The sequence below is a fragment of the Rhinopithecus roxellana genome, chromosome 13 (assembly GCF_007565055.1).
Source record: "Rhinopithecus roxellana isolate Shanxi Qingling chromosome 13, ASM756505v1, whole genome shotgun sequence".
In the NCBI taxonomy this organism is placed as follows: domain Eukaryota; kingdom Metazoa; phylum Chordata; class Mammalia; order Primates; family Cercopithecidae; genus Rhinopithecus; species Rhinopithecus roxellana.
In genome coordinates this window covers 2,541,630-2,558,432 of record NC_044561.1, presented here as the reverse complement: position 1 = coordinate 2,558,432, position 16,803 = coordinate 2,541,630, and the positions used below count along the sequence as shown (strand labels likewise).

At 42.3% G+C, this 16,803-nt stretch overlaps 1 protein-coding gene across 2 annotated transcripts in view; it reads right to left on the bottom strand.

Annotated features, from left to right (window-relative positions):
- Positions 1 to 14,505: 14,505 nt before the first annotated feature.
- FAM227A (family with sequence similarity 227 member A) overlaps positions 14,506 to 16,803 on the bottom strand; it is a 69,117-nt gene continuing 66,819 nt past the window's right edge. For both annotated transcript variants that reach the window (XM_010389244.2, XM_010389245.2), the window contains one exon: positions 14,506 to 14,585. In XM_010389244.2, the coding sequence (XP_010387546.2) occupies positions 14,506 to 14,585 (80 nt within the window). The remainder of the gene's footprint in view (positions 14,586 to 16,803) is intronic.

The window sequence follows — 16,803 nt, the reverse complement described above, 5'->3', positions numbered from 1 at the left end:
TGGGGAACATGGCATTAGAGGCTGACACCCATGAGTAATTCATTAGTCAGGTAATAAGAGGGAACAAGTACTAACTTAAGAGAGTGCATTTAGCTGGAGCTCAATGCTTATTTGTAGAATGAATGACTAGTAAAACACCTCTTACATTCGCCAAACTTTCTCTTTTTTTCCTCAGTATTCTAGTTCCATCAATCTTGTCATGCTGTTTTTTCTTACACTTCTAGTTTACATAGACATTTCAAATATTGTGTTTCTTGCCTCAGCAGAGGGAATACTCTGAAAGATACTAATTCTGCAGTGTGTGGATTTTGCATTAACCTAAAGGGGTTTACTATAGGTTTACAGAAAAAACCAGAAAAGTAGAAAGAAAAAAAAAATCTGTAAGATTATGAACCAAAAAATCAAAAACCAAAGTTCCCATCTTTATTCGAAGCATCAATGCATCAATTAGCAAAATAAAAGGCAAAAGTTGTATGTATTTTTGAATATCTACTTTTTTTTTTTTTTTGAGATGGAATCTCACTCTGTCACCAGCCTGGAGTGCAGTGGCATGATCTCAGCTCACTGCAACCTCTGACTCCCTAGTTCAAGCGATTCTCCTGCCTCAGCCTCCTGAGTAGCTGGGATTACAGGCACGCGCCACCACGCCCAGCTAATTTTTGTATTTTTAGTAGAGATGGGGTTTCACCACATTGGCCAGGATGGTCTCAATCTCCTGACCTCATGATCTGCCCTCCTCAGCCTCCCAAAGTGCTGGGATTAAAGGTGTGAGCAGGTAATTTCTAATCCTACTTTTTCAGTTGCCTAGTAAGCATTTTTCCATGTCTTAAGCATAATTTTAAATGGTTGCATAATATTTCATTGAATGTATTATTAACAATTTCCCTATTATTGGACATTACTAATTAGTGTCAGCATCTTTTTGCATAATTTATTTTTTAGGATTACTTTTATTTATTTATAATAAAAAAAATAGAGATGGGGTCTCACTATGTTGCCAAGGCTGGTCTTGAACTCCTGGGCTCAAGCAATCCTCTCACATTGGCCTCCCAAAGTGCTGGGACTACAGGCACGAGCCACTGCACCTGGCTGAGGATCCCTTTTCTTAGGGTAGATTTCTGGATGTATAATCATTGATTGAAAGGACAATTTAAAGGCTATTGATAAATATTTAAAGCTCATGGAAATATTTGGTTGTACTAGTTTCCATGTCCTGGCAAAGAAAGAATTGGTTATTTCACAGCTGTCACAGACCTCACAGTCTAGTAGGAAAGATAGATTTTATACAAAGAACTATATAAGCAGAATTGTGAAAAATACATTAAAGGAAAAATAGTGTGCACTGTGCTAAGCACACAGATAGAAAGGTGACTAAGGCCGGGCGCGGTGGCTCAAGCCTGTAATCCCAGCGCTTTGGGAGGCCGAGACGGGCGGATCACGAGGTCAGAAGATCGAGACCATCCTGGCTAACATGGTGAAACCCCGTCTCTACTAAAAAAATACAAAAACTAGCCGGGTGAAGTGGCGGGCGCCTGTAGTCCCAGCTACTCGGGAGGCTGAGGCAGGAGAATGGCGTAAACCCGGGAGGCGGAGCTTGCAGTGAGCTGAGATCCGGCCACTGCACTCCAGCCCGGGCGACAGAGCGAGACTCCGTCTCAAAAAAAAAAAAAAAAAAAAAAAAAGAAAGGTGACTAAGTCTCTGCTGTGGAAAGCAACAGTGCTTGGGAGAGGCAGACCCATAAACAGGTCATTCCTTTAAAAAAATTTTTTTTAGGCCAGTTGCAGTGGCTCACGCATGTAATCCCAGCACTTTAGGAGGCCAGGGCAGGCGGATCATGAGGTCAGGAGATTGAGACCATCCTGGCAAACATGGTGAAACCCCGTCTTTACTAAAAATACAAAAATTAGCTGCGTGTGGTGGAGCGTGCCTGTAATCCCAGCTACTCGGGAGGCTGAGGCAGGAGAATTGCTTGAACCAGGGAGTCAGAGATTGCAGTGAGCCGAGATCGTGCCACTGTACTCCAGGCTGGCAGCAGAGGGAGACTCCATCTCAAAAACAAAAAAACAAAAAAAAATTAAATTTTTATTTTATGTAAAAAGAGTTTTTTTCTTTCATTGAGTGGATGCCTTGGATAATCTATTCAAGGAAGATAACTTAGTCCAACTTGAGCAGACATGACAAGCACACATTAAGGCCATTTTTTTTCTTTTTCTTTTCTTTTCGTTTTCTTTCTTCTCTTTTCTTTTCTTTTTTTTTTTTTTTTTTTTTTTTTTTTTGAGATGGAGTCTTGCTCTGTCACCCAGGCTGGAGTGCAGTGGCGCCATCTCGGCTCACTGCAACCTCCGCCTTCTGGGTTCAAGTGATTCTCCTGCCTCAGCCTCCTGAGTAGCTGCGATTACAGGGGCCTGCCACCATGCCAGCTAATTTCTGTATTTTTAGTAGAGACAAGGTTTTGCCATGTTAGCCAGGCTGGTTTGGAACTCTCGACCTCAAGTAATCCGCCTGCCTCAGCCTCCCAAAGTGCTGGGATTACAGGCGTGAGCCACCGTACCCGGCTGAGGCCGTATTTCTGAATCAGACCTTGCTGGTTTGAGCAGACATGACAAGAGCACGAACACTGGTCAAATTTTCATGGGTGGCTCCAGTAGAGCTGCTGGTGACCTATCTTGCTTTCTGTTGTACGTATGGAAGAAAAAGGCATAAACAGGTCATTCTAACCTAAGTGTCGTGATTAACAGTAGATACTCACTTCAGTCTTAGTCTGTCCTTTTTTTTTTTATCATGTTTTCTTCCCTTGCACCTTTTAAATTTCATAAATATAGTTTATTTAACCATAATCCAATATACCACAGCCAGGTGGCTAAATGTCCTGTTTTTGCTCACATGCTACCAATTTCTGTTCACCTACTTGAGTACTGTTCTGAGAAAAAATTAGACTCCATGCAAGTTCTAGAAAAATCTATCTAGGTTCTACATAAATGAAATGTCAGGGCAAAAACTTGACTTCTTGTTGGGTGCAATGGCATGCATTTGCAGTCCTAGCTACTCAGGAGGCTGGGGCAGGAGAATCACTTGAACCCGTGAGGGGGAGGTTGCAGTGAGCCAAGATCGCACCACTGCACTCCAGATTGGCGACAGAGCGAGACTCCATCTCAAAAAAAAAAAAAAAGAAATTAAATAGTAAATATTTTCATTTACATACAGGCTTTAAAGGAACACATTACCTGGAACAAGATTTAAAGAAGTACGAATATCTAGGCACAAATGAATTTCTGGTTTAGCTTAAACTTCTTTTATAAATAACCATTTATATAAACTTTTAATATATTGATATATAACATACATGTATAAGAAAGACAACAAATGACAAAGCCCAAAAGGATTTTATATATACATAAATATAAACATGTATGTGTATTATACATATTTTATGGGTTATACACATAAAAGTTAAATATAATGTTTTACATATTAAATACTATATATTATGTGTGTATATTTACACACATATATATATACACACACAGTTACGTGTCACTTAACAATGGGGATATGCTCTGAGAAATGCATTACTGGGCGACTTGGTCATCATGTGAACAGTATAGAGTGTACTTACACAGACCTAGTATACTCTGTGCTATACCTGACTACAGGCCTAGGCTACATGGGATAGCCTATTGCTCCTAGGCTATAAGCCTGTACAGCATGTTGCTGTACTGAATAATGTAGGCAACTATCACACTATGGTAAATATTTGTGTATCTGAACATATCTAAACATACACAAGGTACAGTATAAACATAGTATAAAAGATAAAAAACAGTACAACTACATAGGGCACTTACAATAAATGGAGCTTATAATAAATGGGCATTTATAATAAATGGAGCTGGAAATTGCTCTGGGTGAGTCAGTGAGTGAGTGTGAAGACCTAGGACATTACTATACACTACTGTAGACTTTATAAGCATTGTACATTTAGGCTACACTAAATTTATACAAAAATATTTCTCTTTAATAATAAATTAACCTTAGCTTATTATAACTTTTTTATTTTATAAACTGTAATTCTTTTAAACTCTTTTGGAGTAGCTTAAAACACAAACACATTGTACAACTATACAACAATATTTTCTTTCTTTGAGTTTTTTCTATTTTAAAAATGTTTTTTTTTTTTTTCTTTTCTTTTTTTTTTTTTGAGATGGAGTTTCACTCTTCTTGCCCAAGCTGGAATGCAGTGGCGCCATCTCGGCTCACTGCAACCTCCGCCTCCTGGGTTCAAGTGATTCTCCTGCTTCAGCCTCCTGAGTAGTTGGAATTACAGGCGTGTGCCACTACACCCAGCTAATTTTTGCATTTTTGGTAGAGACGGGGTTTCACCGTGTTAGCCAGGATGGTCTCAATCTTCTGACCTTGTGATCTGCACACCTCAGCCTCCCAAAGTGCTGGGATTACAGGCATGAGTCACCATGCCCCACTTTTTTTTTTTTTTTTTGAGATGGAGTCTTGCTTTGTCACCTAGGCTGGAGTGCAGTGGCACTATCTCGGCTCACTGCAACCTCCGCCTCCCAACTTCATGCAATTCTCCTGCTTCAGCCTCCCGAGTAGCCAGGATTACAGGTGTGTGCTACCACGCCCGGCCAATTTTTGTATTTTTAGTAGAGACAGGGTTTCACCATGTTGGCCAGGCTGGTCTTGAACTTCTGACCTCAAGTGATCCACCTGCCTTGGCCTTCCAAAGTGCTGGGATTATAGACATGAGCCACTGTGCCCGGCCAATTTTTTTTTTTAACCTAAAATTTATTTAGTTAAAGATGAAGACACAAACACACACAGTAGCCTAGGCCTACACAGGGTCAGGATCATCAATATCACTGTCTTCCACCTCCACATCTTTGTCCCACTGGAATGTCTCTAGGGTAATCACATGCATGCAGCTGTCATCACCTATGATAACAATGCCTTCTTCTGTAATACCTCCTGAAGGACCTACCTGAGGCTGTTTTACAGTTAACATTTTTTTTAAATAAGTGGGAGTACACTCTAAAATAATGATAAAAACTGTAAGATAGTAAATACATAAACCATACCCAAAGAACACTGAAAATTAAATAATTAAATAAAATATAAACCAGTAATAGTCATTTATTACCATTACACCAGTATTGTGTACTATATTTTATATGATTGGCAGGCAACACAGTACGTTTGTTCACACCAACATCACCACAAACACGTGAGTAATGCGTTATGCTATGACATTATGAAGGCTAAGATTTGCTAGGTGTTAGGAATTTTTTAGCTCCATTATAACCTTATGGGACCACCGTCGTATATTCAGTCAGCTGTTGACTGAAATCAGCTGTTGACTGAAACATTGTTACGTGGCACATGATTGTATGTAGTATGTATACACATATATACATGTACATATAATAGTCATTTTGGGCTTTCTCAGTTTTTCAGTCCAAATTTGAAAAACTTTTTAACTTCAGCACATAGCTGTCCAAGAGAGGCTTGCTATGACAGTTTATTTTACCAGCATTATTCAACACTGCTCAGTTCCATGACTCTGATGGATATAAGGACAGGTACCTGCCCTCAAGGAGCCATGAGTCTAGTAGAGAAGACAATGCAGAAACAGATAATCCCCACACAAGGCAGGATAAAAGGGGTTAGACATGCAGCTGGGAACCAAGTAGAGCTCCCTCTGGGATTGCAGGGATGGTGGCCCTCGATTTGGGGCTGGATCAGAGAGGATTTGTCAATTGGGCAGGGCGGGAAAGGCAGAAGGAACACAGAGGCTTATTTGGGGAACTGCAAGTGGTTCTGCTGGAGAATTTTAATTTCAAAATTAAAGGAGAGAGGCCAAAAGGAACGAGTATTTGTTGAACACCCAATAATGATCACGATAGCCAACAACTGCTGCACTTACCATGTGTCAGGCACTGTTCTAAGTGCCTCCCACAGATTCATGCATCCACTCCACACACAGATACCATGAGGCAGGAACAATTATCACCCCTATTTACATGATGGAACCGGGGTACCAGGAGGTTAAGTAACTTGCTGGAGGCTCACAGTCTGGCACCAGTGTCCATGCTTTTAAGCGACATGCTAAACCACTATATGGCAGGCCTGTATATTCATATCTTGACTTTATTTTCCTGTCATAAGTACACACAGGAGCAGCAACTAAGCCAGACGTACAGCACACTTCAGTCATTCACTAGCTGTGTGGTCTTGGGAATATTATCTAACCTCTCTGTGCCTTAGTTTCGTCATCTGAAAACCAAGAATAGTATTGACACTGAGTTGTGAGAATTAAATGGATTAATACACATGAAGTATGTGGGCTCCTGTGTGGAGAATTAATTGGAGGGGCAAGAGAGAGGGCAAAGAGAATACTAGGAGAATATTGTATAACAGAAGTCCCAAGCCAGGAGTAATGGTGCTTTAAACAAGAAGACCCTCAATTTGAAAATGGGGTAAATTGTACCTCATTCACAGGGCTTTAGTGAGACGAGAATAAAACAGTGTGTAAAATATGCTTAGAAGTGTCCATGGTAAATGCCTTTAATTTTAAAAATTATGGATAATATCAAATATACACAAAAGTAAAACAGTATAATATTCCCATCACCCATCTTCAACAATTTTCAACATATGGTCAATCTTGTTTCACCTATACCTCCATCCACTTTCTCTCTCTCATATTATCTGAATACAAATTCCATCAATCTTATAATTCCATCTGTGAATATTTCAGTATATATCTCTGAAATGTAATAACTCTTTAAAAAATATAACCATAATGCCATTATCACACCTAAAAATAATTTTATATATAAAATATTTAGGATTCAAATATCCATTTGTCTCATAAATGCCACATTTTATTTTATTTTATTTTTTTTGAGACGGAGTCTCGTTGTGTCACCCAGGCTGGAGTGCAGTGGCACAATCTCGGCTCACTGCAAGCTCCACCTCCCAGGTTCACGCCATACTCCTGCCTCAGCCTCCTAAGTAGCTGGGACTACAGGTGCCTGCTACCATGCCCAGCTAATTTTTTTTTTTTTTTTAGTAGAGACGAGGTTTCACTGGATTAGCCAGGATAGTCCTGATCTCCTGACCTTGTGATCCACCTACCTCGGCCTCCCAAAGTGCTGGGATTACAGGCGTGAGCCACCGTGGCAGGCTCAAATGCCACATTTTAAGTTTGTTTCAGTGGGATCCAAACAATGTCCACACGTTGCAATTGATTGATGTCTTCTTCTTCTTCTTTTTTAGAGATGTGGTCTCATTCTGTCACCTAGGCTGGAGTGTACAGTGGCATGATCATAGCTCACTGAACCCTCCAACTCCCAGGCTCAGGCAATTCTCCCACCTCAGCCTCCCAAGTAGCTAGGACTACAGACGTATGCCACCTGGCCCTGCTAATTTTTATTTTTTATTTTTGTAGAGATGAGGTCCCACTATGTTTCCCAGGTTGGTCTCACCTCCTGGGCTCTAGGAGTTCTTCCACCTTGGCCTCCCAAAGTGCTGGGATTACAGGCATGGGTCATTATGCTTGGCAACTGATGACTTCTTTTAAGTCTCTCTTTTTTTTTTTTTTTTTGAGACGGAGTCTGGCTCTGTCGTCCAGGCTGGAGTGCAGTTGCCGGATCTCAGCTCACTGCAAGCTCCGCCCCCCGGGTTTACGCCATTCTCCTGCCTCAGCCTCCCAAGTAGCTGGGACTACAGGCGCCTGCCACCTCGCCCGGCTAGTTTTTTGTATTTTTTAGTAGAGATGGGGTTTTACCGTGTTAGCCAGGATGGTCTCGATCTCCTGACCTCGCGATCCGCCCGTCTCGGCCTCCCAAAGTGCTGGGATTATAGGCTTGAGCCACCGCGCCCGGCCTTAAATGTCTTTTTTTTTTTTTTTTTTTTTTTTTGAGACAGAGTCTAGCTCTGTCGCCCAGGCTGGAGTGCAGTGGCGCGATCTCGGCTCACTGCAAGCTCCGCCTTCCCGGGTTTATGCCATTCTCCTGCCTCAGCCTCCTGAGTAGCTGGGACTACATGCGCCCGCCATCTCGCCCGGCTAGTTTTTTGTATTTTTTAGTAGAGACAGGGTTTCACCGTGTAGACCAGGATGGTCTCGATCTCCTGACCTCGTGATCCACCCGTCTCGGCCTCCCAAAGTGCTGGGATTACAGGCTTGAGCCACCGCGCCCGGCCAAGTGTCTTTTAATCTATATATTTCCTCTATCTTTTTCCTTTGAAACTTATTTGTTGAAAAAGATGAAGCCATTTGCCCTGGAGTTTTCCATAGCCTGGATTTTGCTGATTGTATCCCCTAGGTGTCATTTACCATTTACCATGCTGTCCCCATCCTCTGTATTTCCTGTTATGGTAGTTGGATCTAGAGTTCAGATCACATTCAGGTTTACTTATTTGTAAGACTATTTGATAGGTGGTCTTATGGTCTAACATCAGAAAGCATTTAATAGCTGTTTGTCTTTTGTGATGTAAGCAGCCATGGATGATCAACCTAGATCCATTAATTCATTGGGGGTTGCAAAATGGTGATAATTTAAGTCTATCATTATTTCTGAATTTATTAGGCAGATTGTTTCTAAAGACAAGCTTCTCTTCCTCTACTATTTGGTTACCTGGTAATACAGTTCATATGGGAATGGCAAGATAAATGCTTGTTAAATTTACTTACCAGTTTTCAAAATAATGAGGTGGTTCCCTAGTATCCAATTAGTTTCTTCCTTTCCCCTTTCCTTTCCTTTTTTTTTTTTTTTTTTTTTTGAGACAGTCTCACTCCGTCACCTAGGCTGGAGTGCAGTGGTGCGATCTCAGCTCACTGTAACCTCCGCCTCCCAAGTTCAAGTGATTCTCGTGTCTCAGCCTCCCGAATAGCTAGGATTCCAGGTGTGCACCACCACGCCTGGCTAATTTTTGTATTTTGGGTAGACAGGATTTTGCCATGTTGGCCAGGCTGGTCTCAAACTCCTGGTCTCAGGCAATTCACCCACCTTGCCTTGGCCTCCCAAAGTGCTGGGATTACAGGTGTGAGCCACCGCACCTGGCCCAGGGTTTTTTTTTGTTTTTTTGTTTTTTTTCCCATACATGGTCTTGCTCTGTCACCCAGGCTGAGTCCAGTAGCACAATCATAGCTCATGGCAGCCTTGAGCTCCCAGGCTCAAGCGATCCTCCCACCTCAGCCTCCCTAGTAGCTGGGACTATAGATGTGCACTACCACAACCGATGAATTTTTTATTTTTTGCAGAGGCAAGGTCTCATGCCCTGTTTGGTCTCAAACTCCTGGCCTCAAGCAATCCTCTTGCCTTGGTCTCCCAAAGTGCTGGGATTACAGGTGTGAGCCACCATGCCTGGCTTGTTGGTTTTTTAACAAAGCTTTATTGAGGTATAATTGACATATGAGAAATTGCACACATGGCCGGGCGCGGTGACTCAAGCCTGTAATCCCAGTCCAAGATCATCCCCGCATGGACCCTTTCCAGATATTACTGAGGACTCAGAACTGTAGGCCTCTCAGGATGTTAAAGATGAAAAAAACTGTCTGTGCTCTTTGTAAATATTAGAACGGAAAATTATGGGGAAGAATTATGCAACAAATGGTCCTGAGAGACAGAAATGCAGTTTGCCCTGGGCTTAGCAAACAAGGAGACTTTCTTGCTGTGTGGGGGCTAATGGTAGCAGCGGATAGGTAAACAGGCAATTACAATCTACTATGGTAACTGATGCCATAATGGGATGGCACAGAATGCTGTTGGAGCATAACGCAGTGGAGCACTTGTGCCTGCCTTGCTCCTGGTATATTAGGGAAGGCTCCCAAGAGGAGGGGACATTTAAGTGGGGTCCTGGAGGAAGAGCAGGAATTAGTGATGTTGGCAGTTAACAAAGAGGAGGGAGGAGAAGGCATTTTCAGGTCCAGAAGCAGCCACAGACAAAAGGTCCAGAAATAGGAAAGTGTGGTTCCTAGAGAAACTGCAAATGAAGAGTTGACAATGACTGGGGTAGTCAAGGGAAGGCAAGAGAGTGCTCTGCTTATCTGTCCCACATGGTGCCTTGTACTTGGCAGATGTTCAACATGTTCTGGTTTCAGAAAACTATACTTTTTTTTTTTTTTTTGAGACGGAGTTTCACTCTTGTTACCCAGGCTAGAGTGCGATGGTACAATCTCAGCTCACTGCATCCTCCACCTCCCAGGTTCAAGCGATTCTCCTGCCTCAGCCTCCCAAGTAGCTGGGATTACAGGTACCTGCCACCACGTCTGGCTAATTTTTTTGTATTTTTAGTAGAGATGGAGTTTCGCCACGTTGGCCAGGCTGGTCTTGAACTCCTGAGGGTTCTTTGTGAACACAGCCTCCCAAAGTGCTGGGATTACAGGCGTGAGCTACCGCACCAGGCCAAGAAGAGTACACTTTATAACAACAATAACAACAATAACAATAACAGCTTGTGGCAATTACAAAATGAAAAGTACTGTGCCAAGAACTTTGCCTAAATTATCTCATCTAATCCTCACAACAACCCTCCTAGATAGGCGTTCCCTTTCTGCAGTCAAGAAAGCACGTTCAGAAAGGTCAAGTCGCATAGCTACTATGCTGAGTCACACATCCATATGGTGAAGCAGGGCAGGGATTCAAAGGCCCAAATTTTCTCATGCCAAAGCCTGAGCTCCTTCCCTCTTACCTTTCCTTCATCCCCTTTTACATGGGTAATAGCCTTCAAGGGGGTCACCTAGAGTTCTACTCAGGATTCAAGTGAAGATGTGTATCTGAGGGATGGGCTATATGTCCCACGATCTGCTTATCTGCTGCTTGGTTTGGGCCAATGGCCATCTGCACCATTTCTTTCCTCTTGGCTGTGACAGGTGAACTGTTCTAGCACAGACCAGGTCACTGCCTTGTGCCTTGAAGCTCAAATGATAAAACCTAAGCCCCTCAGCCCAGCTGCTGGTCCTTTGGCAAACCAACCCCTGTGCCTGTGCCCCTCAGTGAAATATCTTCTGTCCCAAAGGGCTGCTGGCACACTGGCTTCACCTGTCTTGGTTTTTCTCAAATTCCGTGCAGATCTCTATCAGAGCATTAATGCATTTACTGGTTTACACATCCTTCTCTTTCTTCCAGATTGTGAGCCCCATAAGGTCAGGGACTGTGTATTTATCTCCGTATTCACAGGGCCTAGTGCAGGGATGGTACAGAATAGACATCTAGCAAATACCTAATCATCCCCACCAAGCCCCAGTTTCTTCCTAGGAGAAAACGGGGGTAACAAAATCCATCTTGCGGGGACACCAGTAAGGTTAACTGAGATAATGTCTAAACCAGGCTTAGCAGAGCATTCAGCACATAGTAAGTACTCAATAAATGATATCACCTATGATTACTATTATATTATTATGTTATACAATAATAATAATAAGCCCAGGTGTGGTGGCACACTTATAATCCCAGTGCTTTGGAAGGACAAGACAGGAGGATTACTTGAAGCCAGGAGTTTGAGACCAGCCTGGGCAACACAGTGAGATCCCATCTGTACAAAAAATTTCTTAAAAAATTAGCCAGACATGGTGGCATACCTGTAGCCCTAGCTACTTGGGAGGCTGCAGTGGGAGGATCGCTTCAGCCCAGGAATTTGAGGTTGCAGTGAGCTATGACTGTGCCACTACATTCCAGCCTGGACAAGAGACTGAGATTCTGCCTCTGAAAAAATTAATTTTAAGTTAGTTAAAATTAATTTAAAAAAAATTTTTTTTGAGATGGAGTTTCACTCTTATTGCCCAGGCTAGAGAGCAATGGCACAGTCTTGGCTCACTGCAACCTCTGCCACCTGGGTTCAAACAATTCTCTTGCCTTAGCCTCTCGAGTAGCTGGGATTACAGGCGCCTGCCACAACGCCCAGCTAATTTTTGTATTTTTAGTGTACAGACAAGGTTTCACCATGTTGGCTAGGCTGGTTTCAAACTCCTGCCCACCTCAGCCTCCCAAAGTGCTGGGATTACAGGTGTGAGCCACCGTGCCTGGCCTAATATAAATTTTTTAAATTAAAAAAATTAATTTACATTTAAATCCTGACTTTAGCCATGGTAGGAGTGAACTTTAATATTCCTTGTCCCATGAACTGGGACTGACAAAATGTGTCCCTAGTTGCAGTATTATTTTTTTGTTTTGTTGTTTCTATTTTAGATTAAATAAGACAACATGTGCATGCTTTACCTATAAAGTTTCTCTCAATTCTTGGACAAAGATTCACTCAAATGAGCTGGAAGGCGAGATGTTAAGGATGAATACCTCCTTTTTCTGTGTTGCTTTTGACATCTTAGTGATCTCTGCCTCTCTGTGGATGAACCATAAAGACACCAACAGAAACAGATTAAAAAACCAGTTATGATCAAGAGAATGAAAAAGGGAATCCCCAGGATTATGTGAACAGTTTAGAAATTCACTCAGGTGAAGCAGGTGAGAAGGCTGAGAAATGAAGGTGAAATTGACAGACTGTGTCAAGTGTCTGCATGAACTGGGAGATTTATACAACCAATGGATAATTTAGAGATGAACTGTGGTAAGTATATAAGGAAAAAAAAAAAAAACAAGCAACAGAACAGGCAAATTAAGATAAATAAATAGACTCAGTTCCAGGGATATCAAAAGTTTTACAAGAAAAGAAAAAATAACTATAGTACACTTTATGGCTCAGCTGGCAATAATGTTATGGTATCATTATGCTGCTTAGTGATCCAACCAAAATTACAATATAAGCCCATTGGGAGGATGGGAGATAGGAAGTGTGTGCATATGTGAGAGAGAGCCTGGCCCTCATCTTTCCTACTGAGAAGTCAATAGATAATGCCTAACATGGAAAAATCAAGAGGAAGCTGGGTGGGGCGCAGTGGCTCATGCCTGTAATCCAGGCACTTTGGGAGGCCGAGGCAGGTGGATTACCTGAGGTCAGGAGTTCAAGACCAGCCTGGTCAACATGGCAAAACCCCATCTCTATTAAAAATACAAAAATTAGCCAGGCATGGTGGTAATCCATGGTGCCTATAATCCCAGCTACTTGGGAGGCTGAGGCAGGAGAATCACTTGAACCCAGGAGGTGGAGGTTGTAGTAAGCCAAGATCACGCCACTGCACTCCAGCCTGTGCAATAGAGTGAGACTCCATCTCAAATAAACACACACACAAACAAACAAAAAAGGAAGCTGCAGCAGTGTGGTATTTAGATATACAGTGGAGAAAAAATACCAAAATGATCAGTTAAAAAAGAGGAAAGTAAAAAAAAAAAAAAAAAAATAGAGGAAAGTGTTGTGGGGGAAAAGGAAAAGCGGCCTAGAGGAGTGCAATTTTTTGTAACAAGCTTTGTAGAACTATTAATTTGATAATTTGATAGGCGTTTCTATTATGCTGCCTCTGAGCCTTTGCCCCCTGCTCCTCTAACCACTGGGCTTGCCAGCCTCTTTCCAATATGCCCCCCTTCCGCCTGGCAAACATCTTGTCTTTTCTTTTTTTTTTTTTTTTTTGAGGCGGAGTCTTGCTCTGTCGCCCAGGCTGGAGTGCAGTGGCCGGATCTCAGCTCACTGCAAGCTCCGCCTCCCGGGTTCACGCCATTCTCCTGCCTCAGCCTCCCAAGTAGCTGGGACTACAGGCGCCCGCCACCTCGCCCAGCTAGTTTTTTGTATTTTTAGTAGAGACGGGGTTTCACTGTGTTCGCCAGGATGGTCTCGATCTCCTGACCTTGTGATCCGCCCGTCTCGCCCTCCCAAAGTGCTGGGATTACAGGCTTGAGCCACCGCGCCTGGCCACATCTTGTCTTTTCTAAACTCAGCCCATGGACATGACATCTGTAAAGTGTTTCTGTGTGACTCCCAGGCTTCTGCCTTCATTTTCCTCTGTCCAAGACTTAGAGCATTTAATGTGTTGATACATCTGTCTTCCCTCTGTCCAATACTTAGAGCATTTAATGTGTTGATATCTGTCTTCCCTCTGTCCGATATTTAGAGCATTTAATGTGTTGATATGTCTGTCTTCCCTCTACCAGATGGTGACTCCCTTGAGAACAGGGACTGTGTCTTATCTACTGTTAATTACTCAGTGTCTACGGCAGAGAACTTTAGAAACCTTTCTAAACCTGGGCTTGCTGCTGTGTAAAATGCAGTGCATAATCCCTACTTCATATGGCTGGTATGAAAGTTTAACCTTTGTATGAGGTCATATTTGTAACATACTTCCCAACATGCATTTAATAAAATACTGAGTGAAAGAGTAAATGTATGAATAAATGTAGTGACCCAAGCACCAACTCTCTACTCCTGCTTTTCACTCAGCCTAGGAAAAACTACAACGGAATCTTTCCCCTATGGTGAAATCGTGATTCCTATTTCTCAGTCTTTGGCCACAATTTTCTTATTTTCTTGTTCTTCCACTCCACCTCATAGCAGAAATATCACAGATTCTGTAGGCACTTCCTGGTTCTAGGTTGTGGAGCTCCTCAGGGCTTGGAAGTGAGTGGAAGGAAATGTTCAACTTCTGCTTCTCTTCTCTTTCCCTCTCCTCCTTTCCCCTCCTGTGGGGGAAACAAACAAAAACAAAAATTAATTTACAAATGTAATTTCTTCAAAGACTGCATGTGAGCAGTGGCGTGGCCAGAAGTGATCCTTGTGTGCATGGAATATCGAGGGCGCGCTCCTGCCTCCAGAGAAAGTGGTCGAGTAGGACAGACAGCTGGCATCCACGGCTTCCACATCCCCGGTGCCTCCACCCTTCATCTTTCACCAGTACTGACAGGAACACTGCTGCATGGGATCTGAGCTGGGCCCCACAAACCTCTAGGCAGCAAGCAGGTACCACCCCATTGGAGGTGACAGCCCTCTGGTGACGCTGAAAACCTGGATTGTGTTTTCTAACTCTGTGTTCCCTACTTTACACCTCCAGATGTGAATCTTCAGAATATTATTTGCTGGGCTATGGCATGGAGACTAGTCTCACAAGCCTAAAGGACTTCCTTTAATATTTCACAAAAGCATCATACTTCTTTTTTCTTTTTCTTTCTTTCTTTTTTTTTTTTTTTTGAGATGGAGTATCGCTCTGTCACCAGGCTGGAATGCAGTGGTGTGATCTTGGCTCACTGCAAACTCTGACTCCCGGGTTCAAGTGATTCTCCTGCCTCAGCCTCCCAAGTAGCTGAGATTATAGGCATGTACCACCACGCCCAGCTAATTTTTGTTTGTTTGTTTGTTTGTTTTTTAGTAGAGACGGGGTTTCACTATGTTGGCCAAGATGGTCTTGATCTCCTGACCTTGTGATCCGCCCGCCTTGTCCTCCCAACCTGCTGGAATTACAGGCGTGAGCCACTGTGCTCAGCCTATACTTCTTCCATTTAGGTTCACTGTCCTTATTTGGAAAGAACATGCTACAACTTGAAGGAGAAATCATAAGACATACTAAAAAATATTTTGAAATAAAAACAAAAACATAACACAATAAAACTTATGGAGTAAAGCAAAAGCAGTGCTAAGAGAGAAATTTATAGCTATAAATGCCTATGTTTTAAAAAGAAGAAACATCTCAAATCAATAACTTCACTTTATGACTTGTGGACTTAGCAAAAGAAGCACAAACTAAATCTGAAGCTGGTAGAAGGAAGGAGATTAAGATTAGACCAGAGGACATAAAATAGAGAATAGAAAAAATAGAAGGTCGGCTGGGCGCGGTGGCTCAAGCCTGTAATCCCAGCACTTTGGGAGGCCGAGACGGGCGGATCACAAGGTCAGGAGATCGAGACCACCCTGGCTAATACGGTGAAACCCCGTCTCTACTAAAGAATACAAAAAACTAGCCGGGCGACGAGGTGGGCGCCTGTAGTCCCAGCTACTTGGGAGGCGGAGGCAGGAGAATGGCGTAAACCCGGGAGGCGGAGCTTGCAGTGAGCTGAGATCCGGCCACCGCACTCCAGCCTGGGCGACAGAGCCAGACTCCGCCTCAAAAAAAAAAAAAAAAAAAAAGAAAAAATAGAAGGTCAATTGAAAGAAACAAAATGTTAGTTATCAATAAAATTAACAAACTGAGTTTGAATGACTACCAAGAAAAGGACACACATAGATGAAAGTGGGAACATGAGTACCGACCTTATAGAAATAAAGCTTGTAAGAGAATACAAATGCCAATAAATTACATAGCCTGTATGAAATGGAAAACTTCCTAGAAATACACAAATTACCACAACTGACTCAAGAAAAAAATAAAAATTCTGCATAGACTTATAACAAAACAATTGAATCAATAATCAAAAATCTCCCTTTGAACAAAGAAAAGTGAAAGACTACAGGGCTTCATTTGTGAATTCTACCAAACCGTTAAGGAAGAATTAACACCAATTCTTCTCAAGCTCTTCCAAAAAATAGAAGAGCTAATAGTTTTTCATAGCTCATTTTATGGGGCCGGCATTATGCTGATACCAGAACTAGAAAAAGAAATGACAAGAAAAGAAAATTATAGATCACTATTCCTTAAGAATACAAATGCAGAGATCTTCAACAAATACTAGCAAACTGACTCCAACAGACTATTAAAAGGATTATACACCAGGACCAAGTGGGATTTACCCCAGGAATCTGAGGGTGGTTCCCCTCAGTGAAACACAAATCGATCAGGGTATAGAGCACAATAAAGGAATAAAGAGAAAACCCCACATAATTATCTCAAATGATGTAGAGAAAGCATTTGACAAGAACCAACAGCATTTCATGATAATAAACACTCAGAAAAATAGGAATAGAATGGCATTACT